Source organism: Lonchura striata, chromosome 1, assembly GCF_050655825.1.
Source record: "Lonchura striata isolate lonStrDom1 chromosome 1, ASM5065582v1, whole genome shotgun sequence".
Lineage (NCBI taxonomy): Eukaryota > Metazoa > Chordata > Aves > Passeriformes > Estrildidae > Lonchura > Lonchura striata.
The window spans coordinates 81,635,307-81,654,518 of NC_140703.1; the positions used below are offsets into that span (position 1 = coordinate 81,635,307).

The window sequence follows — 19,212 nt, forward strand, 5'->3', positions numbered from 1 at the left end:
TGATTTCAAACAAAACACTAATTTTAGCACACTTACTCACAAAGACCTAGATTTCACTTGATAGAAGTTTCCAGGCTTCAGATTTTAATATTGAGCCAAAACATGTTGTCCATTTATTTGCATTCTAATTGAGTTGGTAGAGCTCTTAAAACCATCTGCAATCAGTTGCTTCCTTAACTTCAAATTTAAATGAAATTCTGAAGATTTCTTGGGTTCTTTCTAGGTGTTGGGAGAAGTAAAATAGGTTACATTTTTTGCTTTTCTTCTTCCCAAAGCCTGTCTTGAAAGTATTATGCCCAAAGTAATATTTTTCATTGAAGAGAGATGATGCAAACCCTCAAAAAATCCCGAGGAAAAACATTCAGAACAGTAAGTCCCTCTATAATCTGATGGGCAGTAATTGTCCATATTCTGAATGTAAAAGACATGTTTCTAGATTTGGAGTTACATGTTACAAACTCTTATTTGGAGTTTGGCTGTGTCCAAAGACTATTTATGGTGTTCAGAGGTATCTACTTGTTGCAGCACTCGCACTGGATTAATTTGTGTGGGATGGTGTGAAGCTCAGACTTCTCTGAGCTTCTCTTCTCTGAATGTAAAATTTATTTCCACCTCCTGGCTGTAAAGAAGGGAAAGCACGGAATTCTACCCATCTTACTTGTGTTCTTACATTACATTTTAGTCCTTCTTGCTTTTTTTGAGTTCTCATTTGATATGTCTACTGCATTTCTCATTGTTTCATTATTTCAAATTCAAGACCATATGTTAAAGTTTTGTATAAGACATTGTCCTCCCCTGAATGGGCGAGGGGCTGAGGTGAACTGGATGGGATTTGGCTCTTAAAATTGCAGAGAGTCTAATACTTCATGTACAGTTTATACTGGGTGAAAATAATTCCTTTTGATACTACTTTTAGAAAAGATTGTAATATTTTAAGCAAATTATCAGTCTATCCAGTCAGTTTACAGCACTATTTTATAAATCACTCATCAGCATTACTGACTATTACTTTAAAAGTATGTATCAGGTCCTGGTGCATTTTTCATAAAAGTAGAAGAGCTCCCTTTATTTCTTTTGCTAACTATGGTACAGAGACTGTCACTTCTCTGTAGGGCTTGTTTAGTATTTTGGTACAATAATTTATTATTTTTTGGTAACACCTAGAAAATCCAGTTGAGGTTGAAGTCTAATTTTTCTAAAAGTTGTGTAAAGTGAGAGATCCTTCTGTCCTGAATTGATTACAATCTAAAAAAGAGAAGTCTTAAGATACCTGTATTGGGTCCCATGACAGTGTTTGCGATCTGTTGATGGAATGGACACCCTGGATACGGAGGGGTGGTGTGTTTGTATTAGTGCAGGCTGACAGCTGTGTCGTGGGGTTAGGGTTTTGGGGATTGTGTACCTTGTTACAGTTCTGCATTCTTGTACCGCAGCTGCAAAAGCACCCCTTCCCCTTGGTGAATTTTTGTCTCCAAAGGAAGAGCCTTTTGGCTCTGAAGAATGGCTTTATGCTCTTTGCCTACTTTTTAGTAGCAGCGAGGAGTCGCTAACACCCTGCCACTATTTATTTTGTAAGCAGTGCTCCAAGTTGGTTACTTTGTGGTTGCAGCTCCCTTGAGCGGGGTGTCTCCTGCTGGTACAAAATTGCTCCCTTACATAAGGGCTGCGTGATGCCCTCTTTGTGCTCGGGCTGCAGCTGTCGGGGTTTGTGATTGCTGCCGGCCGGGGGATGTTGGCAACGTGTGACACCGGCTTCGGAACACGCCTTTGCCTGCGCCTGTCCTGGGGGGAAGCCGCCGGCAAGATAAGGACTTTGCTGCTGGAGCACCATCTTTGGAAAGCTGGGAGAGATTCAGGTAGTGTTGACCAAAATGCCGTGGATGCCGGTGGTATTTCGCTTGACTCTGTCTTTTGTGCTAAATTAGTTTGTATCATTTGCTTTAAACAGTGTAACTGAGCTGTTCTGCACTGTTTAGTTGCTTGGAGCACTCCTGAATGTCCATGTTGGACTATTTTAGGTTGCTGTGTAGTTCAGTGCACCTCAGGATATTTTTAGAATGACAAAAAAAATGTAGAGGACCACAACATACAAAGGCTTTGTCCTGTAGGGTGATTTTACCTTTTATTTTGTCTTCTAATGGGAAGAAAATCTGTCATTTTTAATACTTCTGATATAGCCAACAAGCTGATGAGTGTGTGTAACATTTTCTGCTTAATATCCCTGTAGTTTCCTATGCCACTTGTTATTCTGAAGATGCATATAAAGACTTTGAATCCCACTGAGTCTCTTTTCTGTTTCCTATCTAATGATGTTGCTATTGCTAAGTTCATGTATAGACATAAATATAATGGCAATATTTTTGTTCTGTGTGCCATGGTGACATGTAGGAAGCCTTTATTTATTTTCACCTTCAAGCAGCATAATGGCTGCTGGTATTTTAGTAGTAAATTTAAACATTTAAATCTGTGTGCCTTTTGTGGTGTGAAGTCAAGAGAGTAAGGTGCATCCTCTCAAACAGGAGAGGGCTGTTTCATACTGTCCTCTTGATCCTGAAGTTTTGAGAAAAAATCCTGCCTAAGATTTTGCACTGTGAGGACAATTTGATATTCAGAATATATTTTTATTTTGAATGAATTTTCTTTTTCTTTTTTTTTTTTTTTTTTTTTTTTTTTTCCCTTTTTATTGTTTGGTCCCACTATGGAGAGATACTCTTTTAGTCATTGCCTTATTTAATTGCATCCCTATTGGGTGTTTAGACATCTGTAGATTACTAACTGTAACCACCCTGGAAAAAAACCAGTAAAATTTCCACATAAGAGTGGACAAAATATCAAAAATAATCAAAGAACTGTGTGGTGGGTTTCTTGTTGTTTGTTTCTTTTTTTGTTCCTGTGAACTCAGTGTTCTTTCTGATTGTAAAATACCAAGAATTGGAGACTACTGGTTGTCTGTCTGCTTTTCTGCAGACAGCTGAAAATTGTATTGTCCTCGGTCCGACTGTTCCTACTACTTTTTTTCTCCAGCATGCTCTTTATCTGTTCATATAGGCACATATGTTTTCTGTTCAGCACATTATTTGTAGATCCTGCTCCTTTATACTCATGTGCAGCATTTACTATTAGACTGTTTCCTTCCCTTCCAAGCCAGTTAATTCAAACAAGATTAGATCATATTGGTGCAATTTTTCTTCTCATTCAGTAATTTGTTTCTACCTTTCCTTTCAATTCTTTATAAGCCTACAAAACTTGATTTTGATTTATTCTAACTTTAAAATTTCATAAAATAGATCTAAACATTAATCAAAACTTTTTTTTAATCTATTCTTTTTAATCTGTAATAATATAACAGTTGAACTAGTTTGCTGTGTCTTGTACTTTTATGCCTTGAATATTGATACTTATGTTTCTTCATGTCTTTACTATCAATAGAAGTCAATTGTAGCATAATACCTGTAATTTTTTTTTTTTTTAATGAAGCTTATGTGTGAAAGAAGAAATAAAGTATTTTTATTGAGATAGACTTTTGTTTCTCGGTTCTAGGGCTTGTGCCATAGTATGGATTTGACAACATCACAGCATAATCATCTACAGAATCAAGGGGTCAGAGAATTCAAAAGACAAGAGGGTAAAATGTTTCTTATTTCACTATGTTTCCTTGTTGCACTTAAGAATAGTATTAGGGAATAAAGTGTCTTGCTAACAATGATCTATCTTCTAATTAATTTTTTTCTGAAGAACTGTGTTTATGGCATTTGTACAGAAAATGCAACAGATAACACGGTTGTAGTATGCTAGCAATGCACGAGGTATTTCAAGTATGTTATACCTGCATACTCTTGTCCTGGCAGCTTCCTGCTGGTGCCTGGCATCTGTCCTCCAGTTACTTGCCTGTGTCTGGTTCCAAGGAATGAAGCTGTGATTATGATCAAGCTTTTCAGACAGATTTGTTTACAGGCTGTCAGTTAGGAGAATTGGTTATTACAGCCTGATTTGTGTCTAGACAGCCTCAGACCCTGCCCTAAATACCTTCAGGGGCTGTTGGCAATGGTTTCTATTAAGTGCTTTCATGGCTGCACATCTTTGAGGACTCTAAAACTTCATAAATAGTCCCCTTTTTAGTGGTTATCAGGAGTAGACAAGGTATTAGGACAAATGTATATGTTTTGTGATGGGGTCTAGTTATGTTCTACAACTGAGTGCAAAAAGAGGACATTTGAAAAATTATTTTATTTTTCATAATATTTTTGTGTAAAATCTCAGCTGAGTTGTAGTCTGTGTAGGGCCAGGTAGTTCTTTTCCATGTCTATAAACATTAATCTAAGAGAATGAGGAGACATGAATTGGACATCTTTACAGACTTTGCCATCTTAAATTCTGTGCCTGGTTCTGGAGGTGTAAAAGTGCTGAATCTGATGCATGGAGATTCACCTGCTAAATTACTTTGAGCCTGTGTCTTGTTCCCATCCTTTTTCTCTACTGCTTTCCCCATTCCTATTTCATTATTTAACATGCCAGTCTCAGTATCTGTTTCTCAGGGTTCTTATTCCAGTTTGGTTTCTTTCCAAGTTTCAGTCATAGAATCATAGACTCACAAAATAATTTGGGTTTGAAAGGACCTTAAAGACCATCTAGTTCTAAACCCCCTGCCATGGGTAGGGACACTTTCCACTAGACCAGGTTGCTCAAAGCCCCATCCAACCTGGCCTTGAATACTCCCAGGGGTGGAGCATCCATAATTTCTCTGGGCAACTTCTTCCAGTGTTATACCACCCTCACAGTCTGAGCTCTTTATATTTGGTGCCTTACCATTTGCTTATTAATTTACTTGTCATACATTCTCCAGTTTAAAACTACTTATTTTTGTTCATGATTCCCATTACTACTGGTTCTCAGTTTACAGATCAGTCCTCACCCAGTCTGAGCATTCCTTTTATGGCTTTAAACAATCAGTTCTCCACACCTGCGTTGTTAGATGTCTCTCTTTCCTCACATGATTTCTCTTATTAGCTTTAACTCTCCTTGGCTAAATGTTTCTCAGACCAGATGCTACCACTCCTGTCTTAATTTCTTGGGAAACTAAATTACTTTACTCTAGTTGCATTATGTAAATTCACCCCAGATTACTTTTATCTCTGAGACAAAAGGAGAAGAACAATTTTGCAAGGTGTACATGTCCTTAGCAGTCCATCATCCAACTTCACTTGGCCATGGCTCAGTTTTTAATCCATCAATATCTGAGAAAATGCTGACCTAGTAACCTTCTCGTAACTCCTGACATTTAAAAAGGGACACACTCCTTCTACTTGCCCTGCCTGACAGGTGTCCGAATTGATGGCAATTCCTGCCAGCATATAAAACATCTTGGTGGAGTCCAGAGCAGTGCCTTAAATGGGACATTCATGGAATGGAGCCAAGTGAGAAGCATCCTAACCCTGTAACTTACAATTTAAGGTAATTCAGCTGAGAGGAGGTAGTGATGTAGCACCTCATTCATATTTCCTGGGTTACTTCTAATGATACTTCTTATCTCTCCCATTATCTTCTGCACTGATGCTTTTTCACTGGCTTCAAAAGCTTTGTTGTAAAATGTGAAAAACATCCTAGGACCTGAGTATGGACCCCAAGTCTGCCTCTTCACAGCTGAGTGCCTGATTTGTAGTTGGACTTTCCCTTGCTTTCCCCATCCTTCCAGCATGATCTTTGCAATCCTGGTTTCCTGTTGGCTTATTTTATTAATTTAACACTTCCCTGTTGTCTTTCTCTCCCCTCAGTAAGTAGACACACTTAACAATGTCTTTGCTTAAGACATTGCTAAACTCAAGTGAAAACTTGTTGTGTATGGGTAGAACAGAGGCTGGAGGCAACACTCAAATAATCAAGGCATACGTGACCTTTGTAGGGAAGTCTGTGACTTATTCTTCCCTCTCAGCCATGTGCACATCTTTCCTATTTTCACTTATTTAGTCTTTACAGTAGCTGCATTTTGACAATAAATAATATATCTCAACTTCCACATAAGAAAAGGGGTATGACTGCATAGGTTGGTGTTGTTAGGTTACTTTCTAGTCCTTTATGCATAGGAATATTTTAGAAATCAAGAATTATTGGTAGGTGAATACTGACAGCATTTTTTAAGGTCTCTTCCTATCTGTCAGGAAGTTAGCTGCCTTTTATAATGTATATTAGACCATCTAATTTAAGAACAGAGTCTGCTTTGTAGTCAAAGGGAAATAATTTAGTTATTTTTAGAAAGTAAATAGCTTCTGAGCCTAGACTTGGAGATGTTTTCAACGACAGACAAACATGATGAAGTAAAAAGGGAAGTACTTGGCAAACTTGAATTCATTATGTGTTCAGGAGATAAAATGACTACAGTACTTCTATTTTCAGCCATTTAATGTTTCTAGATGGCCTTTGACTTGGATAGGGCTGGGATATCAGTGTTGTAAATTTGAAATCAAAACCATACCTCTCAAGCCTGGGTAAATACATTGACTGGATGCTTCTCTTGTTCTTGTTCTTGTGTCCTTATTCTCTGGGCTAAGTGCATCTTGTCTCTTGGCTGAGAAGAGGCTGCCTGTGTGTTGCAGTTTTGCATTTCAAAGTTTAAAGTTTCAAGCATTTTGTTACCCTGACATGCAATCTGAGATTGATCAATATAATACACACCTTCATTGCCATCACTTCAGCAGACTGTGCTTCTAATGAATGTAGTGGAATGCCTACACTTATGTGATGATATCCCTTTTTTGTAGGTAGGGATGAAGTAGGGAAAAATTAACTGCAGTTTAGACATACTGGAATGGTATGCTTTATATTCTTAGAAAGGTGTAGGTTACATCTGACTTCTGTGAAGTCAGGAGCACGATTAGCTTTCCCTCCTAACACCTTCCTGTGAGAGCCCTTATGCTGAAATGGAATAAAATAGAAATAAGTGGAAGGAAATAAAGATACTAAAGTGATGCTACCTGAAATTTAGGGCCTACATTGTGATTCAGGATTGTGTATGTTTCCATGGAGCAATCTGTAGTGCTTGTAGGACTAGGGCTCTGATTCTGACATGTCAGTAGCTCAGTAAAAATTCTGAGACTCCAGAGTCCCTTTCTATTGTGATCTTTATGTAGTTTTAGGATAAATTTGATGTGAGCCATTGGAAATCCCCATTTGGATTTATCGGGATACCTTTGGATAATTTCTATCAGTGGAGTAATGTAACTTGTCTCCAGTCATCTCTTACAGTCACAGAACTGGTTGCAGGTTTGCTCCCTTACTGATCTTTTTGCAGGTATCCTCTTGACTCTGGGATATATAGATAGCAACAATATTTTTGCTTATATTTTTAATATAAGCAATATGTATTATATCTATTATTTCCACATTATGTATTATATCTATTATTTCCACATTATATAAATAAAATGCATATTAAATATTTAGTTTGGATAACTTCACTCCTGTGTGTCCAGAGTGGGGGGTGATCTGAAGAGTCCTGGATTTCTTGGAATATCTTAGGAACTGTCTAGTGTCGCTCAATCAGTAAAACAGCACAGGTAGTCTTCTTTTGTGGAGGCAGTTGCTGAGAAGTCATAGTGGGACCATCTTCACAGCTGTTGGTGCATGGTATTAAAATATTTGTTAGAACAAGTCTAAATGGTAAACTTTAAATCTAAACTCTGTATGTGAGAGTACACTGCTTCTGAAGATGGGAGAATATGTTGCTGTAGGGCTAAACTTTGTCAGGGCAAGTTCATGCTAAAGTTTTAGATTTCATTCCTTTTGCCAGTTGGAGAAAATCCATCAAAGCAGGAGAGAAGCAGATGACTGGATCTTATTTCCTTATGACATTGGGCTGTGACACCATTTGACCTCCTGAGATCAGAGTCAGGCCAACACTCGAAAGAGAGTAATATTTTTTCTTCCCTGTAGGCTGTTCCCATTAATCAATGGGTGATTTTTTTTTTTTTTAATGAATGCTTCTTCTAATCCACTAGCAAAGTACTTGGAGTATGTTTTGTTACTTTAAATGTGTCTTAAATTGGAGATGTGCTAGTGGTAGTGCTAGTATATTCTTCATATTTCATGGTGGAAGGATCCTTTTACTTTTTTAGCTGTGTTAGTTCAGGTATCTAGATTTTTTGTGACAAGTGGTGTAAATAGCTGATCATGTAGCTTGTTTCTAAACAGGTAATATTTCTACTAAGTCTAAGCACAATTGTGCACATAAAGATTGTCCTCATTTTTATAGAAAAAAGATGCTGCAGTTTGCAATATTTTCCATTCTGACCTGGTCTGTTTCCTGTTATTTTCTTTCTAACTTCCCTTTCCTACTTGAAGGACTTCTCTAGCAGAACTCACATAATTTTGTTTCTTTAGGCTTTTGTTCTAACATATAATATTTTGACATTTGTTTAACATGACACATGAATATGTCAGCAAAATCCTCTGGTTCCCTACACAGGATTTTGCAGCTTGGCACACATTTAACTAACCTGCCACTGACTTCACAACTCCAGTTTTCCACATGATTAGTATGTCTGTCTGGAGAACTTTGCATTTTAGTTACTTTGCCTTTGTGAATGATGTTTAGGCTCATTTGACATAGTTGATTCAGTGCAAGATGTGTCAACAGTACATGAGGTTTTCTCTCAGTCCTGATATTAATGTAAAATAAAGTGAGCTCATGGAACATGCTCCAAAGATGTTAGGCTTCTATGATAAGCAATACTTTATCTAAAATATTCCAAAGAACAGTGTAAGTAATTAACCTATTAGGCAAAAGTCTAAAGAAGCTTAAAGATATTCTTGAAGAATTTGGAGCATCTATAGAGATAAGTTTTTGTACACAAGTTCAAGACGAAGGAGTTTACTCTGTTTCACTAAGAAAAATCATCTCAATTTCTATATGTTACCTCGACTGGATCAAACTGCTTCATCTTATTGTAAATAAGGTTCTGTCACTAGAAACTCCAGTGGTTTCTGTGTTCACTCATGCAAATAGATAAATAGGCTGAAGAAAACAGTTCTGTGTGCATACCTCTTCCACACTTCTCCACATCAAAGAACAGGGTTGAGGGCTGAACACAACCTCTGTGTTTGTCTTCTTCTGTCTCTGTGAAGAAGGGAAAAGCCAATCCTGGCAGACTTTTAAGTTCTAATGGTTCAGTACCTGTGCTCCACTAGTATTGCTGGAAATACCCATTATGCACTTCCATTCTTACAAGAATTGATAGCCAGGTCAGTCAAACCTCCTCTTCTCTTATCCTACCCTATTCTACTGATGAGTTATCTCTTTCTGTTTAAAATGTCATTAGAGTCCGTTCATTGACTCATAATTTCAGGGCTTTTTTTTTTTTTCTGTACAAGAGAATATTCACTAATACAGAGGTAAACACTTCCAGGAGAATAGTCCCCTTTCAGCTTTTTACACCTGTTATCATAGAACTGGTTTGATCAAAGCACCAGCAAAATTTCCTTAATGTTTTCAGATATTAAAAGAGTTTGTCTCACTTGGATTTTACTTACTCTTACAACAATTTTTTTGTCACTTGAAAGATTTCCCACTTGTTCTTTATTCTTCTATTCTCAGTGCTTTGAGGGCAGTTACAGAAAAAAAAAACTTATGCACTTTTGTGCACTCCCACAAGAAGTTGTTCTGAAAGATAAGAAGCAGCAAACAGGTGTGTTTTTTGCTGTTCAAAGGGAAACTTGTATGAAATAAGTGAATCTGACTAAAATTCGGCACTCCTTGTTTGTCAGCACTCTTTGTCAGGATAATTGACATCCTGGTTCTGATAAAGTTTCTCCTTTGGATCTTGTCTAACATATGATAACTCTGATGAAACAGGTATTATTTTTGATTCTTCACAATAGTAAGTGTTTTCTTAAAGGGAAAAGAAAAAAAAAAAGCTTCTCCAGATAAGCCACCTGGAAGATTACTAAAAGGATAAGATGGGCAAAAATTCAAGAGGTGCTATTGTTCAGCAGATTTGGGATTCTTCTTTCAGGGGTACAGACAGTGCTCAGGAAGAGAGCAGTGGCTTACAAACTCTATTAGTGTAGTGCGATGCAAACCTGAAGTAGAAAGTTTGCTAATCCTGTAGGGAATAGGTGGGAAATGTTTATTGAGTGCTAGAGGGGCAGCTGTAATACTGCTAAACTTTTATAGATCTTCTCACAGGAGCTTTATAAGTTAAGACCTAATAAGTTACCAGTTTCTCAACAAAATTGGATCCAAAACAGATGTCAAGTGAGGAAAATCAAGAAAAATGGTTGTAATTGAAAGGTAATAGAAAGAATAGCTTTTACTTCCACAGCTAGTAATGATCACAGAACAAGATCAGACTGCTCTAAGCAATCAGAGAAGATAAAAAGTAGGCTATATCTGGTATGTTTGGAAACAGGATGATCTATTAAATACACTTATGATATGCGTATGATTTTTATTATTTCTTTCATAAGAGAAAGATTAATTTTGCCCTGAAGCAGCATTTCCCTGGCACTTAGCTCATGTTTGTCAAGAGCTCCCTAATTACAAGCACAGTGATGCATGTGTTTTCTCCCAGCTTAACATTAGAGGCTTCAAGAGGCTGACACATACTGCTTGTTTCCCGATATCTTAAAATACCATCATTTCAGTGTCGGGCATTTTATTTTAGTTATATTAATAAAATTTCTGAAAACTCTTTTCCCCCAGTAGTATATGCATGATATGATATTTAATTTTATATTTAATCCCATGATTAGGGATCTTTTCCCCTGCAATAAATTCTACAAGTACTGTGGTTGGTTAGTTTTTATTGGGTTTTTGTGTCTTAGTGCCAACATAACAAATTCAAATATTTTTGGTTTTTCTTCCTTGTTTGCTGCTATTCTCTATTTTCCTGTGATGCTGAAATTTGAGTTATGAGCTTAAAGCACTGGCTAATAAGTTTGAGCAGCTTCATGATGTCTTTTTCTCTGGTATCATCTTTTTCTTTGTTCACCCTTGCTTTTGTTCCTTAGACCTTGTATCACAAGGAAGGAAGGGAGACTTTGTCCATAAGTTATTACAATAAAAATACTGAGGCATATGGCAATATAAATAACAACACCTGGGGCCATTATGGCCTGTGACAGCAATGATTCAAGGGGGAAGAAAATGTGAAGAATCCTCAGTAGAACAAAGTCTTTTATGTTGATGAAAGAATAAATGGTTTCATTTTCCAGAGGGAGCAGATCCCAAAATTAATATCTGTGATTTTGATGGGAACTGCATGCTTGATACAGAAACTCTGCTTTGGACAAGGTGGTAACTGAGTTGTCTAAATCTCTAGCATGCTTTCTAAAAGGTGTAGCCTGTAAACATGTTTTTCTTTCATTGGTTGCCAACAGATCATAGTTGGCTATGAAAGCAAAATTCCCATGAAAACTTGGAACGAATCTAAGAAAACCTTTCCTAAGGAAATGTTCTAGACAGCATCACTTACATATTTTTTTTCTGACATTGTGGTTCAGTTTTTTGTGATGATGGCAAAACTGAAACTAGCATGTTATTCTGCTAAAAAGGAATGAAGCCTCTTCTGTTAGAATGGTTATCCAGGATTTTGTTAGTTATCATAAATATTCTTTGCTTAGCAACAGGGATGGCATTCAGGATATCAAGCCAACTGGAAAGAATCCCTCTGACAGGGCTCTGTTGGGGTGGGTGGATAAGCTTTCCTGACAACACAAGTGCTTTCACTCCTGTCTGTCATAATTTGTGTTGCTAGGATCTGTTTCACAAGTTTTGTGACAGACTTATACATGATATTCTGGCTCCTTTTGTTTACTGTCAAAAAGAACCAGAATATGGGGAAAGTGAACAGTAAAAGGATATGGCGAATAATGAAAAATATGGGTGCATAAGGCTGTGAGTGTCTTTACTAGGGCAGCTGTTCTTGAAGGGAAAAAAGAGTTTAAAAATTTCCTTTGGGTTGCTGAAATGGAAAGCATTGTATGCTAACATTCCCCTTCTTTACTTTTTAGGAACTTGGCTGCTTCAGTGAAACATTAAAAAATTTATTTATTCACACACTGAAAATTTCAATTAGAATTCAGGAGAATAGCCATGTACCATGCTAACAATTTATGGTGAAATGTATTTTATTCACAGATATAAATTATATTCTTGTTTCCAAATCAGCTTTTCAATATGAATTGGTAGTTTTATTATCAGTCCACTCAGCCTCTTTGACATTTTATGTTTTTGCTTCCAGGGGAAAAAGAAGATGAACAGATAGTTGCAAAAATCATGGAGAGGCGTTTTTTTCCTGATCATATAGCTTATAAGACCTGGGAAGGCTTTCACTTTGCCGGCCATGAGATAAGAATTACAGAAGCCACTGATTGTTACGGGGCAGTCGTCTGGCCATCGGTAGAATATTTTTGCAGTATAGTTATTTTTCATTTGTGGACCTATCTAGCATTTTAAGATTTGTTTTGTATCATAAATATACTTTTTTATATGTTATAAACCCAAGGAAATAATTCTGTGCTTCTCTGTCTCTGTTCTACAAATCCCAAACCTGAATTTAACCTGGTTTTGTGTGGACTTATGTTTCTCAAAGCTTACTTGGTATTTCTTGTGCATGCCCAAATCACCCAAGATGTATGGTCTTGTGTCTCCCCCTTGCTTGCCAGTAGCTTTTAATCTTATTTCCCAATTACGAACATACTTTGAAAGAAATATGGCAGTTTTTTGATGATTGCATTTCTATACGTTTTATAAATACAGATGGCTGCGTAGCAGGCAGATCCAGGTTGCGGAAACAACAGTGATACAAGCTCACAAGGTGTTAGCACTCATAGAAGCTATTCAACCTACTCATGTAAGGAACAAATTTACCTCGTTAATACATAGACATGGGAAAATGTTCAGCTGGAGCTTTCAGTTTCTTAAACAGCTGGAAATCTAGTTGGAGAGAACCATTGAGAGAACCATTGTCTTTGGCTCTTGATATAAGAACCATCAACACATTCACCATACAAGTAGTCTTCTTCAGGTTTTGAATCCATACAGTGCAGCAAACTTACTGTTTTGAAATAATTAAGACTGAAAGAAATCTCCAGGGAGGTGCCACAATACATGATTAAATTTTTGTCCCTAAAGGAGAGACCCAGGATGCTCCATTTCTTTCCCAGCTGCCCTAGCCTCCTAGGATCATACTGTTTTTTAGAAGTATGACCACAGTACAGCTGAGGATAGCTGTCCTACTCTTCTGCTTTGAAATCCAAATGATATTCCTGGTTTTAGGAAACCAGGACCAGTCATCTGTACTATATGTTTTGATGACCTCAGTGTATGTCTTCATGGAAAGTTTGGCTGACTACCAATTATTCACACAAAATCATGGACTTCACTGAAAAACATATTTTTTTTTCTGGAAGGGCTTAGCCAGTTTTGTTGTGGAAGGAAGATAACCCTTCAATCTCAGTCTCTTGATGTTCTCCCTTCCACTTCCATCTTGCTGTACTTGAAATCTTATGAAAAATGTCTGCCAAATTTTCAAGAGTGCAGAAACTTTAAGGAAAGTAAAGTTTCTTCATGCTTCATGGAAAGGAATGCAGATTTCAAAGTTTCCCTGATTTAACTCTCAGAAAATTTGATTATGCCAGTCAGTTTCTATAATAGAATACAGCAAAATCCTGAGGGAAGGAATTATAGGAATTAATATGACTAGGAGGAAATCCTAATATAAGGTCAATTATAATGTCAATATAATGTCAAATATCAGACCCAGTCTTTAGGAACCTGACTTCAATTATTCCTGGTTCTCACAGGCTGATTTCTATATCAAAGTGCTGTTGATTAAATGATATATGTAAGTTCGGACTGCCTTCTCTTCTGTGCTCTGAATTAAGAGGTAGAAAAAAAACCCCTTTGTTTTACTTTCTAGCATGTTATCATTGGGCCAGCAGTCCTCCTCATTCATAATTAGTTAAAAGCAAAACTAATTTTGCTGTGCCAGAGCAGGCCCGCTAATGATTGCCTTTTGAAATGGTCATCTGTATTGTGAGAGGATATAGCAATCATCTTATTTGTCAATGGAGATTCTACAGTTATCAAAGTCCGAGAAAAATATGGAAGTAAATATGGAAACTATCTTTATGAGAGAAATAAAATTAGCAAATTCTATTTCAACAGGGAACTAAAACTCACTGGTCAGTGTGAGATAGGGCAGAAAAGCTGAAGATTCTTAATCACTTTAAGATTAAGAATCAGTTTATATATAAACTGATTGGTTTATATATACATGTGTAAATTTACAGTTAACCAGTTTATATATACATTACTTATATAATCAGTTTATATATACGTGTGTAAGGAGTCTGTTGTAGATGCTCTTTGTGAGTATATTTACTATGAAAGTTTGCTAAGCTTGACAAGATAAGTAAATAGAAACTACAAAAAAACTGAACCAGAAGAAAAGGGGGTAAATCTATTTGTCCCATTTGAACCCTCACAATAATTGATTATTGTCAGCAATAATTGACTACTGGAAGAACTTAACAAGGGTTCTTGTGGATTTTCTCTCAGAAATAGTCTTTATATCAAGACGTTTTTGTGAAGGACTGGTTTTTATCTCAACCAGAAGTAAGTCCAGTTACAAGCAGGAATTGGCAGGAAGTAAGTCCAGTTATAAGCAGGAATTGGTGACTGGAATTTTACAACTCATGTCATATGTTGTGACAGATTATCTACTTATAGTTGCTCCTTCTGTCTGTAATAATTCACAGACTTATATGGATTTTGGATATGAAAATGCATTTTGTAGCATTTATTTTGTGGCCTATAGAGCCCAAAGAACATAGTGAGCTGTGGTTCTTTAGGGATAGTGCTTGAATAAATATTGCTCATTTGAACAGACAACAATTTTTTTGCATGCTTTTAACTGGCAATTCATATTTAGTCAAGGGATTTAGTTCATTATTTTGTTCAGTATGTGAATTAATTTCCTCCCCTACAGGCTCTTGTTCTGTGTTATTTTTTGGAAACTAATTCTAAACAATGCAATTTGGTTGACAAAAATGTGATTGAAATTGGAGCTGGAACTGGTTTGGTCTCCATAGTAGCCAGTTTGCTGGGTGAGTATATGATATTTCTCTTATGTTCTTGGAAACACCTCTCAGATAAATAATAGAGGACAAATAATGTGGCTTGGTTCTTCTCGGAGGCCATTGTATGAAAGCTTCCAAGAGCAAGAAACAAATTCTAAAAGGCTTGTTTGGAAACATGCTTTGGTGGCTTTTTTTTCTGGGAGTGTATTGATACAATAAAGGAGGTCTCAGTAGATATGTTGTCATTAGCTATGTTAAACTGGGGGTCAAAATAAGAAATCAGTGGCTTTGCAGGGTGTCCGTGGCAAACAGGTTGAGCCAAATGTAGGTATGACCAGTGCATCCTCTTCCTTTGACCAAACCAATTTTGGATGCCAGGTCACCTTCTATCCATTTGTGTTTCAATATTATCCTTTAGCAACTTGATCTTTTTGCTCTAGACATTGTTGTGTTTTCTCTCATGGCACCCTATTCATCTTCAAGAGTAATCCAGGTCAGTGGGTACTGAATTTTAACAGAACTTTAGCTTTTGGTAGTCTGAAAAAGCTTCTTCTTGTGTGAGAAGGGAAGAACCTGAGGTAATGCTTAAATCTCATGCTAACTTCTTGGATTCAGTAATTGGTATTCATCAATCCCTAGTCAGCCACTGTACTTTTAACCAGTGAGATATCAAGATAGAGTAAGTATCTGATTTCTCCCCAGCAGTTGCATTTAGATGTCAATCTGTAGAGTAGAGCTACAAGGAAGCAAATATTTATTTTAAGCATAATATTTAAGAGTTATTGGGAGCATCTACAATTTTTTATTGCCCTCAGTGAGAGTTATCTGATAAAACCAGTTTATTGTGCAGTGGCTTTTGTGAATGGGCTTTTACTCAAGTGTTGATGTATGTTCAAATACTGTATTTGTTTTCTCTGTGTCACAGGTGCCTTTGTGACTGCCACAGATTTGCCAGAACTACTGGGAAACCTTCAGTACAACATTCTCCAAAATACAAAGCAAAAATGCAAACACCAGCCTTGTGTTAAGGAGTTGTCTTGGGGAATTGATATGGAAAAGAACTTTCCTAGGTCTTCCTGTCACTTTGACTACATTATGGCTGCTGATGTAGTTTACCACCATCCATTCCTGGATGAACTCCTCCTAACTTTTGATCACTTGTGCAAGCATGATACTGTTATTCTGTGGGCCATGAAATTTAGGCTGGAGGAAGAGAACCGATTTGTGGACAGATTTCAGACACTGTTTGACTTAGAGATGATTTCTAATTTTCCCAGTTTGAACATAGCCTTGTATAAAGCAATGAGGAAAGGCAGGATGAAAGCCAGACCTTCCAAACTGGAGGTCTGAAGGAGAGATATGGTGAGGTGACAGTTGCAGCTGTTCTGCAGCTTTTTCTCTCTTTAATAATTTCCATTTTAGTAGCTGTTGACACTTACATGAGTGACATTTCTAGAGATAGGTAAAATAAATCATCAAATTCCTAGTGCATTCCTATAAATTCCTAAATTCAATTTGCCAATAGTGATATACACAGAAGAGATACATCTGTGAAATTGTCTTGACTTTTATGTGCTAAGCTGACAACTCTAATAATTTTTACAAGTCTTACCATGATTGTTATGGGTCATATAATGAATATTTCCAGAAGTTTTCAATTACAGCTTTGAACAGTCTCTTATAAGTTTGAACAATTATTTAAAAATTTTAGACTATAAATCTTTGTATTTAAAAGTTTTGGTGTTAAATCTGATATTTCCCCATTTTCACTATCATGTTAATCCTTCCTTTGAATACTCTTAATAGGACATTAAATTAGCTGAAAAAACCTCACCACCTGAAAAACACACTTTTTGTGATAAAGGGAGAGAATACATTAATTACTCTTAATGTAATGTTTATGCTTTCATTTTTCTATTTAAATTTAGGGATTCTTCAACACAAAGAGCACATGAAGCAAGAAGGATTTAAATGTTTTGCTTGTTGCTTGAACAAAGGTCATGTATTAGAAGCATACAACAACCAGCTGCCGTTTACAAAGACTTTTAACTCTTGGTCTGGAGTTCTGCTCCTCCAAAAATAGACGGTTATCTGAACCTGATGGAGCAACAATGGAAAAAGGACAGTGACCATCAAGAAAGGAGCTGTGCACTGCTGGCTGCTGGTGGCTGGAGGCAGAAAACTAAACCAGCCTGTCATGGTGTGGCTGAAGCATGGATAGAATTAGATATTTGTTTGGTTTTTTTAGTATGGGCAAACAAAATACTTTCTTCCTAACCACTCAGTACTGCATGCTCCTGTTTTCAGTGGCCTATCCAAGAGTTTTCTTTTGGGGAGGTTAATAAAATTATTCTTTCCACACACATTTTCTAATTCTGTTTGTAGTTGATTTTGAGGCCTTCAAGTCTCTTTCAGGCTAGAGAAGAGAGCTTTATCACCTCTACTGTAGCAGGCAACTGCCCTAGTAGTGTGGAGGCTCTGGGGACTGTCAGTATTTATCTTTTAACTCCTATTTGTATTCTCTCAGGGAGTTTTATTTTTTATTGTTGACTTCTTGAACATACTTTTATTTTTATCTTTGATTGTAGCAGATGCATGTTACTTATTTACTCTGGCACAAGTCTGGGGCAGAACTGTGGTAAATGTGATGTGGAATGTACTTTTTGCCCCAGCTGAACATTGGTGTCTGATGTTAGAGGTGAAGTGGTGCAGAGAGGAGAGGCTGATCTGCAAAACTTTGCCAGTGGGAGCTGGATATCCTAGGGCATCCTTGCTGAAACACAAAGGGTGACCCTAGGATAAAACTAAAGCAAATAGCATGTCTTAGCCCAGAAGCAAAATTAAAATAAAGGAAGTTAAGTCTATTTTTTACCTGCTGCTGAGGAATCACATGTGAGATTTTGGCTTGGAGGTTATTAGACAAAAATCTAATCCTCATCAGTAAATTTCCTGTGACAAATTTTGTAGAGGTAGAATCCTTTATTGGATCAATCAGTATAGCTAGAAAATTAGACTCTATACCAGCTGACAGGGAGTATTACCCCTCCTTACAGAAGTTAATGTGCCTATGTCCTTAGATAATTACAGCTGTAGAAAAACAGGCTGCAGAATGGAAATATTTGGAAATAATTTTCTTTCTACACTGTGTAATAGAAATAGTTTGATTTTCTCTCCCTGCTTCCTTACTCTTAACTTGCTTGCAATCATTGAATCGACTGCAATTGTAACCATAATCTTTGTATCTGAAATGGCATCTCAGTCTACAAATGTTTAATGGATAAATGGATTGGCACTATAATTAGTGAAATGACCTTGTGGACTCCAAAATGATGAAGGCAAAAGAGGAAGACTACTGCAAAGCCATTAAGTGTGATCACTTTTAAATAGCTATCCTGCTGACTTGCCCTCCTGTTTGAACCACAGACTGATCCCTGCTGAGCTTCTGCCGAATTCAACAGGAGATGTGTTTGTCAAATGGAGTCAGGATTCAGCACTTCAGGCCCAACAGCTTGTTAATATGTACTGGAATGCAACATCAGCTCTCTTTCTCACAAGTCTGCCTAGCACTGCTGTGTGAAGCTTCTTGGGAAATCTCTAGTGACTGGCTGCTCTATTGTACAGCCACCTTTTGTCCTCTGGTGTGATGGGCAGGTTATTAGCCATGACCAGTGGAGGGTGAGCTTGTATTTGGCATTTGCCTGTGGAGTTTATTCCTGCTCTCTGAGAATAAGTCTCACATAAATGTCGAGTATTACTGACCCCTGAAGTCAGTCATAATTTTAATAACCACTTATTCTTTGTTCTAATAGCTCAGATAAAGGATCAAACTGCCAATCAGTGCATTATATTACTAATACAGATGGCATTTGTAGCTGTAGTTTCTGAAAGGCGGCGGGCAAGAAGGTCAGTTAAATTTGTGGGTGAAAGAGCTCCACTTTTAAAGAATGCCAAAGGAGGATCTGCCTGTGCTGGTAGGCTTTTACAGTCTCCTATAGGGTGTTATGAAAATCAAACTCATTTAAGAGATAAATTTGGATATATGGTATAGGTTCAATCCATTCAACGGGTTTTATATCTTTCAACCTAAGAGCAGCAGTATATTTAAGTAACTTGATGGTATTTACTAAATTTTCCACA

At 37.0% G+C, this 19,212-nt stretch overlaps 1 protein-coding gene across 2 annotated transcripts; it reads left to right on the top strand.

Annotated features, from left to right (window-relative positions):
• The first annotated feature begins 822 nt into the window (after positions 1-822).
• On the top strand, positions 823-17,440 carry LOC110470529 (methyltransferase-like protein 21E). 2 transcript variants are annotated; one of them, XM_021530228.3, is made up of 5 exons: positions 1,717-1,856; positions 3,541-3,625; positions 12,234-12,391; positions 14,985-15,102; positions 16,001-17,440. In XM_021530228.3, the coding sequence occupies exons 2-5, from the start codon at positions 3,556-3,558 to the stop codon at positions 16,423-16,425; spliced, it is 771 nt and encodes a 256-aa protein (XP_021385903.2). In that variant the 5' UTR covers positions 1,717-1,856; positions 3,541-3,555; the 3' UTR covers positions 16,426-17,440. The 2 variants fall into 2 exon arrangements, with proteins under 2 accessions (XP_085438037.1, XP_021385903.2); XM_085581911.1 differs by lacking the exon at positions 3,541-3,625 and having other exon boundaries at positions 823-1,856.
• Positions 17,441-19,212: the final 1,772 nt, after the last annotated feature.

Excerpts from the sequence above, each read along its gene's own strand:
- LOC110470529 (XM_085581911.1), top strand. The coding sequence starts at position 1,730 with ATGTTGGCAACGTGTGACACCGGCTTCGGAACACGCCTTTGCCTGCGC. Across the intron at positions 1,857-12,233 it reads GAAAGCTGGGAGAGATTCAG|GGGAAAAAGAAGATGAACAG; the intron begins GTAGTGTTGACC and ends TTTTGCTTCCAG. Across the intron at positions 15,103-16,000 it reads CATAGTAGCCAGTTTGCTGG|GTGCCTTTGTGACTGCCACA; the intron begins GTGAGTATATGA and ends TCTGTGTCACAG.